The following is an 8900-nucleotide window of genomic DNA, read 5'->3' as shown; positions in this document are numbered from 1 at the left end:
ACTGACCTAATTCAACAGAAGTGCAGCTAGTTGATGACAGCAGTGTCACAAGTAGTGAAATGGAGATGACCTGAGTGCAGTTGATGTGTGTCAAGTGATTGTAGTATAAAAACACCTGTCTGGGAGGTCCAAGGTCAACGGTAACCGCAAGGTCAATGGTTCGATCCTTGACTGGGACGTGTCACGTGTCGAAGTGTCCCTGAGCAAGACACTGAAACCCTAACGGCTCCCCGGGCGCCTGTCATTGGCAGCCCACTGCTCCCTATATACAGGGATGGGTCAAATGCAGAGACAAATTTCCCCTTCCGGGATCAATATAGTATAATAAATAAAAAAAAATAAAAAAAGAAGGTTCTTTGGTCTGATGAGACAAAAATTTAGCTTTTTGGCCATCAGACTAGACGCTATGTTTGGTGAACACCAAACACTGCACATCAGCACAAACACACCATCTCCACCGTGAAGCATGGTGGTGGCAGCATCATGCTCTGGGGATGCTTCTCAGCAGCAGGCCCTGGAAGGCTTGTAAAGGTAGAGGGGAACATGAATGCAGAAACATATCCACAAATCCTGGAGGATGATCTGACTCAGTCTGCAAGAGAACTACGACTTGGGAGAAGATTTATGCTCCACCTGAACCAGCCCTAACTACAAACCTGAACCAGCCCTAACTACAAACCTGAACCAGCCCTAACTACAAACCTGAACCGGCCCTAACTACAAACCTGAACCGGCCCTAACTACAAACCTGAACCGGCCCTAACTGTAAACCTGAACCGGCCCTAACTGTAAACCTGAACCGGCCCTAACTGTAAACCTGAACCGGCCCTAACTGTAGACCTGAGCCGGCCCTAACGGTAGACCTGAGCCGGCCCTAACGGTAGACCTGAGCCGGCCCTAACTATGTTGGTGATATATAAACAATATCTTTGTCTGGTGTCAGATGATGATTGTAATTTGAATTGGATGTTTGTGTAGGTGCTGTAATCTGAGTTTAAAGCCTCTTTTTGTATCTCTGATCTTCAGTCCAAACACATGACGAGCTGTTATTGGGGCTCCAGCAGCTCTGCAGCTGAGCACCATGACCCCAGCCTGCCGTACCTGGAGCAGTACCGCATCGACCCGGCTCAGTTCACTCAGCTGTTCAACGCACTGGCTCCCTGGGTCTGTGGAGGCCACACCTCCACGCTGTCGACCCGCCTCTTCAGACTCCTGGACCAGAACAAGGACGGACTGGTCAACTTCAAAGAGTTCATCACCGGACTCAGTGAGTCCACAAACAGGAGGCTTCACTCCTGAGTCTTTTTAGAGGATTTAAATATTAAATATCTAAATATTTAGATGGTATCAGAGTTTGTTTGTGTGTCTGCAGGTGGGATGTACCACGGAGACATGACCGAGAAACTCAAACTGCTGTACAAGCTCCACCTCCCACCAGGTAACAGTAGTCTGTAGTCTTTGTTCATTTATTTGGTGGGTTATTTATTTATTTGTGTGGTTGTTTATTTGTTTGTTTGTGTTGCAGCTCTGTGTCCTGAGGAGGCGGAGTCTGCTCTGGAGGCGACACACTTCTTCACTGAGGAGGAACCTCAAGGTAAACACACAGATAAATATACTGTGAACTACTGATTTACTGCAGTATTTCTACTACTACTACTACTACTACTGCAGTTGTAAATACATGTGTGTATTGTTGCCACATTACAGATACATCCACAGTTGTTTGGAGGACTTGGTTCCTGCTGTAATAAATAAACACAGTAGAATAAAAGTTAGTGTGAACTGATCAGGTTCAATCAGTGAAACATCATCAATCAAATCTTCTCATTAATATTTCAATGTTTCCTTTCTTACTCACATGCTGCTTCATCTCTTCTTCTACTTCTTCTGCTGCTTCTTTTACTTCTTCTTCTGCTTCTTCTTCTTCTTCTTCTGCTTCTTTTACTTCTTCTTCTTCTGCTTCTTTTACTTCTTCTTCTTCTGCTTCTTTTACTTCTTCTTCTTCTTCTTCTGCTTCTTTTACTTCTTCTTCTTCTTCTTCTTCTTCTTCTTCTTTTCTTTTCAACTTTCCCTCCAGAATCTTCCCTCCTGTCTGATCTGGACATGTTGACTCAGCATGAAGTGACTTCAGGTTTGTGTCTTTGTGGTTTTGAGGAACCTGTTGCTCCTCAGGCTGATGGTCTTGATGGTCCTGATGGTCTTGATGGTCTTGATGGTTCAGGTTTGACATTGCCCACCTGCCCACAGCCAGTGATGTCACAGCAGTTGTTTCTCACCTGGACTGTAGTGGACCCGGGTCTCTGATGTGGACCCGGGTCTCTGATCCCCCAGTAGAACCTATGATCATGACCTTTGTTACTGGTCCAGCTCCAGCTGTTTCACCTGTGCTATGACATCACTGTTGGGGGTGTGGCCAGATGATCAGAGCAGGAGACATTTTAACTAACAGTTTGAACTTATTTCATTCTTTATCGCAACATTTGTGCTTTTTTATGATGGTGATGATGATGATGATGATGATGGTGGTGGTGGTGGTGGTGACGATGATGTTGTTGATGGTGGTGATGATGGTGATGGTGATGGTGATGATGATGGTGGTGGTGATAATGATGGTGGTGATGATGATGATGATGGTGGTGATAATGATGGTGGTGGTGATAATGATGATGATGGTGGTGGTGGTGGTGGTGGTGGTGATGGTGATGATGGTGGTGGTGATGACGATGGTGGTGGTGGTGGTGACGATGATGATGATGGTGGTGGTGATGACGATGCTGGTGGTGGTGGTGACGATGATGGTGGTGATGACGATGATGATGGTGGTGATGATGATGACGGTGGTGGTGGTGGTGGTGGTGATGATGATGACAGTGGTGGTGGTGACGATGATGGTGGTGATGATGATGGTGGTGATGATGGTGGTGATAATGATGATGGTGGTGATGATGGTGGTGGTGATGATGATGATGATGGTGGTGATAATGATGGTGATGATGATGGTGGTGGTGGTGATGATGATGGTGGTGGTGGTGATGGTGATGATGATGGTGGTGGTGATGACGATGGTGGTGGTGGTGGTGACGATGATGATGGTGGTGATGATGGTGGTGATGATGATGGTGGTGATGGTGGTGGTGATGATGATGATGATGGTGGTGATGATGGTGATGATGGTGATGAAGATCTGTCTGTGTGCAGGTGAGGAGGTGAAGGATGGAGGCGGAGATATCGTGGAGAAGAAAGGTAAATGCCTCCTAGAGTCAGACTAGATTCAGAACCAGGTTCAGGTTACCTGTGTGTCCACTTACTGACCACACCTGAGCACAGGTGTGTGTGTTGGACTGCAGGTAGACAGGTCTCTGTCTGTTGTTTCAGAGGAGAAGGTGAAGGACTACCGGTACTACCTGAGAATGTGGGCCAAAGAGAAGGAACCCAAGACGGAGACCATCAAAGACCTGCCCAGGATGAACCAGGTGAAGAGATCTGGTTCAGTCCTGTGTGTGTGTTAATATGTGTGTTTATGTGTGTGTTAATATGTTTGTGTGTGTGTGTGTTAATATGTTTGTGTGTGTGTGTGTGTTAATATGTTTGTGTGTGTGTGTGTGTTAATATGTTTGTGTGTGTGTGTGTGTGTGTGTGTTAATATGTTTGTGTGTGTGTGTGTTAACATGTTTGTGTGTGCGTGTGTGTTTGTGTGGGTGTGTGTGTGTGTTACTATGTTTGTGTCTCTGTGTGTATGTTGATTTACCATGAATTTAATATTTTTAAAGTGTCTGTTGTGCTTGTCTTTTTTATGTTTTCCGCCCAAGGAGGCATGTACTAGAAGATCTTTTATGTTTTTGTTTCTTCTAAACGCTGCTATGATTTTAAAATCCACAAGGGATTCCACGTGGTCCTGTACCCTCTTAAAATTACTCGTGTGTGTTAATATGTTTGTGTGTGTGTTAATATGTGTGTGTGTGTGTGTGTGTTAATATGTTTGTGTGTGTGTGTGTGTGTTAATATGTTTGTGTGTGTGTGTGTGTTAATATGTTTGTGTGTGTGTGTGTGTGTGTGTTAATATGTTTGTGTGTGTGTGTGTTAACATGTTTGTGTGTGCGTGTGTGTTTGTGTGGGTGTGTGTGTGTGTGTTAATATGTTTGTGTGCGTGTGTTAACATGTTTGTGTGTGTGTGTGTGTGTAGGAGCAGTTCATCGACCTGTGTAAGACCCTCTACAACATGTTCAGTGAGGACCTTCTGGAGCAGCAGCTCTATCATTCCATCGCCACCGTTGCCAGCCTGCTGCTGCGTATAGGGGAGGTCGGCAAGAAGTTCAACAATGGCGGCCGGAAGACGGACGAAGCCGCTGCTCAGGCTCCGTCCACCGAGGGTCAGAGGGAGGAGTCAGGTGAGTCCCAGGTGCGTCGAGCTTTGGCCGACGCTCAGCTGGAGCCGGCGGCTCCGGACGAGGAGATCAAAGACGACACGTCGCTGTCGTCGTACTCCGTGGTGAGCTCCGGATCGCTGCAGTGCGACGACATCGCCGACGACACCGTGCTGATCGGCGGTCAGAGGCAGGGCAGTGTGCTGGATGTCGATTGGTCGATCACCTTCGAACAGGTGCTGGCGTCGCTGCTGACGGAGCCGCCGCTCGTGGACTACTTTGAAAAGAAGAGGGACTTCCAGAACAAGATGGCCGCCTGTAAGGCTCAGAGGGCGGTAGAGCGTCAGACAAGCTCCGCCTCCGACCACGAACTTGCCTCCACCTGACTCACCTCCACCACCTGACTCACCTCCACCACCTGACTCACCTCCACCTGATTGATCTGGTTATGAGACGTTCACATAAAGGGGTTTAAAGCATCTGACCAATCACAGACGAGGACCAGTCTGCTGTCAGCAGACCGTTTTAAAAAGAGAAAACTATGACATCAGAAATATGAAGAAGTTAAACTCATAATTCAGACTGAAAGAAACATATTAAACTGTTAATAAATCAATGTTTAAATGATTATATTAATAAAATCACTGCTTCATCTAGAGACACAGATCTGACTATAATTAATATAAACCTGTGAATTTAAACAGTGATTTAGTCTGAAACATAACTTCTTCATTTGTGTAATATTATCTCATGATTTACGTACTGAGCTCTGATTGGTCAGTGAAGTCACCTGATTACCATAAAATCTATCCTATAAATGAATTCATTTAGTTAAATGTAAATAAAGATTAAAACCAACGACACTAAATCATCTTCATATAATCAAATCATTTCTGTTTATAGTCAAAGAAAGATTGAACATTATTATTATATTATGAGGTAAACAGGTCAAAGTTTATACGAGAAGATTAAAGAAATGACTTTAAATAAGGATTATTCACCTTTTCATTGATTTTAAGACAATAAAACTTGAATAAAAAGTGATCTAGAGACAATAAAACCAACGTGTTTAATGATGAAATGCTTTAGTTTCCTCACATATGTTTACTGTATATTAATAACGTCATATTACTTGTTTCACTCAGGTGACTTCACACCTGGAGTTTTTTATTTTAACGTCACTGAAGCCTTGTTTGTGATGACGTCACTCCTGTGATGTCAGAGGATGTTTTTATTCTCTTGTCTTTACCGTATTTATTCTGCTTTTATTATCGATCAGTTATACGTTGTCTAATAAATACTGAAGGAAACTCCCTTTTCTTCTTCTGTGGTCTCATGTTTGTAGATGAATATATATATAATATATGAATATATATATCATATATAATATAATATAAATACTTATATAGTTAGTATTTCTTGTAACGGAGTGAATGACCTGGATGTATCAGAGCTGGTGGAATCCTCTAAATGCTAAGGAAAGGTTGCTTCCTTCTTTTCTTGTCTCCTTTAGGATAGGAAACACTAGACCCTCCTTTACCAAAGGAAAGGAAAGGACCGACCAATAAACAGAGAAATAAAACAAAGCTGCTAGAATGGCCCGGACGATCAGCTGACTTGAATCCAATAGAAAATCTATGGAAAGGACTAAAGATCAGAGTTCATAGAAGAGGCCCACGGAACCTTGAAGATTTGAAGACTTTGTGTGGAAGAATGGCCCAAAATCACACCTGAGCAATGCATGCGACTAGTTTCTCCATACAGGAAGCATCATTACCAACAAAGGCTTTTGTACCAAGTATTAACTAAATTTCAGTAAGCGTGTTCAATACTTTTTCCCTGTGTCATTCCATTTTATTACACATAACTTAATTTCTGAACATATTTGTTAGGAGTTCTTTGTATGTATGGATTACTTGGGTTGTTACCAACATCTGGTGAAAAGTTCATGTCAACATCACCTTTAGAAATATATTTACTGAGAAAAATGGTGACGTGTTCAATACTTATTTTACCCGCTGTATATTTATATCTAGTTTATATTTATATTTATACGTATATTTATATTTAGTTAATATTTATATCTAGTTTATATATATATTTATATTTAGTTTATATTTATATGTATATGTCTATTTATATTATATTCAGTCCTCCGACCTGCAGGAGGCGCTCAGAGAGGAAAATGCCCACTTCCGGTTTCACTTCCTGTTTCCGCTGTAATGTTTTTCCTCTTCTTTTTGTTCAAATAGAACCGGGAACACGGACCTGTGTTCCAGAAGATATACATAGTAGATTTAGTAGGTAATATATATATATAAATAGTAGATTCAGAACGTCTGTCATGGTTCAGGAGTTTCACGTCCTCAGGTGTTCTACCTGTGAGAGCTTCCAGGTCCATCAGGTAACAAACAAACTCAGAGAGACACAGAGCTAACGGACTTGTTTTTAGCTAACATTCCAATAAAAATCCACTTAAAATAGTGATAAAAATGATCGTGTAATGTTTTCAGTTGATTTAATGGTGTTATATTAAAGTTAACTTCTTACCTTCAATTAAAGAAAATGAAACAAAGAAAATTTACATTAAGTCAGAATGAAAAAAGAAGAGACGTGTTGACATGCAGGTCTTAATGTGTGTTTAAACTGATAAGATGATATAAATATATATTAGTGCTGGGCAACGATTACAATTTTTAATCGTGATTAATCTCAGTTATGCCCAAAATTCAATAATGAATTCTAAAGTAGTGTATTGTGCACTTTTATTTTGAAAGTACTGCTATATGAACTAAAGGTCAATAACATTTGGTTTGTAAACACTTTAAACACATCAGGTTCTTGTTAGCAGCAGTATTCCCTTTACACAGCAGCAGTTATAACACAGTTATAATGATTCTGATCAAAGATATTCAGCCGGTGTTCACAACTTTATCTTCATGTGTGTAAGAGATGATATTTAAATATACTTCTTGAAAACTGCAAACCTATCTACGTCATGTTTTTATGTTTGTTAAATTCTCAGTAGTGATACTAAATGATGCTTATTATACATATTACAAACAAAACACTTTAAAAACTCTAAAACAATAATTTAAATGAATAATTTATTTTTTGCTTTTTTTGGTATTTTGGTCAGACACATATGCAACGCTGATTACCGTAATATGTGTGGTATTTGTTATAAATGTACGTTGGTACATAGAGGGTGATAAAAGCCACTGGGCTAGAAGTGCATCGCTCATATCTCAAAGACCTCAGAGTTTCTTTTAATGCTGGAGTAAAGGAAGCTAGAACTGCTTATTTTGCCAACTTAATCTCTTCCTCAAAGAAAAATCCCAAGATTTTGTTTGACACAATTAAGAGAATTGTTTCACCGTCTGTCTCTACATTACCATGCTGTTCTGTTGACGATTGCAACAAATTCCTTACCTATTTCAATGATAAGGTAACAGGTATTAGGTCTGGCATTCAGCCTGGGATTTGTTCATCTACATGTAGCTCCTCCCAATCTCCTACTGTTCTGGACTCTTTCCAACCTATCAGCCTTCAAGACCTGATGGACATAATTAACAAAACAAAGCCATCATCTTGCCCTCTGGATATAATACCATCCTCTCTATTTAAGAAAGTTCTGCTAATTATTGGCCCTGCAGTAACATCTATTGTCAATTCCTCATTGTCTACAGGAATTGTCCCTTCCTATTTTAAACATGCCACTATCCAGCCCATATTAAAGAAACCAAACTTAGATCCGGCATTGCCTATGAACTACAGGCCCATATCAAAACTGCCTTTCCTGTCCAAAATTGTAGAGAAAGTGGTGAACAACCAACTTACTGCTGCACTGGAGAGGCACAACATGTACGACGAATTCCAGTCTGGGTTTCGCAGACAACACTCTACTGAAACCGCTCTCCTGAGGGTTTCAAATTACATTCTCATGTGTTCTGATGCAGGTGACTGCTCTGTGTTAGTTCTTCTGGACCTCAGTTCTGCATTCGACACTGTAGACCATAACATCCTGATTAAGAGGCTACGTGATTGGGTTGGCATATCTGGCATAGCGCTAGACTGGTTCACATCTTACCTCAATGACAGAAGTTTTAATGTCTGTGGGTGATTTTGTGTCTGTTACCTCTCCACTGTCTTGTGGCGTACCGCAGGGCTCGTTTCTGGGGCCTCTGTTATTTTCCCTTTATCTGTTACCTTTGGGACCGATTATAAAAAGTTATAATGTGTCCTATCATTTATATGCAGATGACATCCAACTCCATCTGTCATTCAAACCCAGCGAGGCCTTCACATTAACTAGGCTCCTGGACTGTGTCAATGCCATCAGAGACTGGACGGCAGAAAACTGCCTGCAACTTAACGACACTAAGACGGAGGTTCTAGTTATTGCACCGGATGAGTTTGTCCCCATGATCAGGCAGAGTATTGGTCCACTCTCCTCTGCTGCCCATTGCAACCTGCGCAATCTAGGGATTTTCTTTGATCGATCCATGTCGTTTGACCCCCATGTTAAGCAGCTGT

General features: G+C 41.7%; 2 protein-coding genes across 6 annotated transcripts in view; both read left to right on the top strand.

The window, feature by feature from the left end:
* Positions 1-7: 7 nt before the first annotated feature.
* On the top strand, positions 8-5679 carry LOC142944601 (TBC1 domain family member 9B-like). Of its 3 annotated transcripts, XM_076085694.1 has the most exons (7): positions 8-1267; positions 1373-1438; positions 1526-1594; positions 2078-2131; positions 3199-3243; positions 3376-3473; positions 4184-5679. In XM_076085694.1, exons 1-7 carry the CDS (start codon positions 1036-1038, stop codon positions 4748-4750), a joined length of 1131 nt encoding a protein of 376 aa, XP_075941809.1. In that variant the 5' UTR covers positions 8-1035; the 3' UTR covers positions 4751-5679. The 3 variants fall into 3 exon arrangements, with proteins under 3 accessions (XP_075941809.1, XP_075941810.1, XP_075941808.1); XM_076085695.1 differs by lacking the exon at positions 2078-2131; XM_076085693.1 differs by lacking the exons at positions 8-1267; positions 1373-1438; positions 1526-1594; positions 2078-2131 and having other exon boundaries at positions 2139-3243.
* A 911-nt stretch (positions 5680-6590) lies between these two features.
* The window catches only part of LOC142944602 (uncharacterized), an 11642-nt gene continuing 9332 nt past the window's right edge, over positions 6591-8900 (top strand). For 2 of the 3 annotated variants that reach the window (XM_076085699.1, XM_076085697.1), the window contains exon 1: positions 6592-6768. In XM_076085699.1, the coding sequence (XP_075941814.1) occupies positions 6709-6768 (60 nt within the window). In that variant the 5' untranslated portion in view covers positions 6592-6708. Of the gene's footprint in view, positions 6769-8900 lie in introns of all 3 variants that reach the window. The other variant, XM_076085698.1, reaches the window with a different exon arrangement.

This window comes from Anarhichas minor, unplaced genomic scaffold, assembly GCF_050575085.1.
Source record: "Anarhichas minor isolate MPS153535 unplaced genomic scaffold, ASM5057508v1 ptg000297l, whole genome shotgun sequence".
Lineage (NCBI taxonomy): Eukaryota > Metazoa > Chordata > Actinopteri > Perciformes > Anarhichadidae > Anarhichas > Anarhichas minor.
Note: the sequence above shows the minus strand (reverse complement) of the source record. Positions and strands in the feature narration are given on the sequence as shown.

Coding starts and splice junctions, on each gene's coding strand:
- LOC142944601 (XM_076085693.1), top strand. CDS start 2,418: ATGATCAGAGCAGGAGACATTTTAACTAACAGTTTGAACTTATTTCAT. Junction 3,244..3,375: donor AGATATCGTGGAGAAGAAAG/GTAAATGCCTCC, acceptor CTGTTGTTTCAG/AGGAGAAGGTGAAGGACTAC. Junction 3,474..4,183: donor ACCTGCCCAGGATGAACCAG/GTGAAGAGATCT, acceptor GTGTGTGTGTAG/GAGCAGTTCATCGACCTGTG.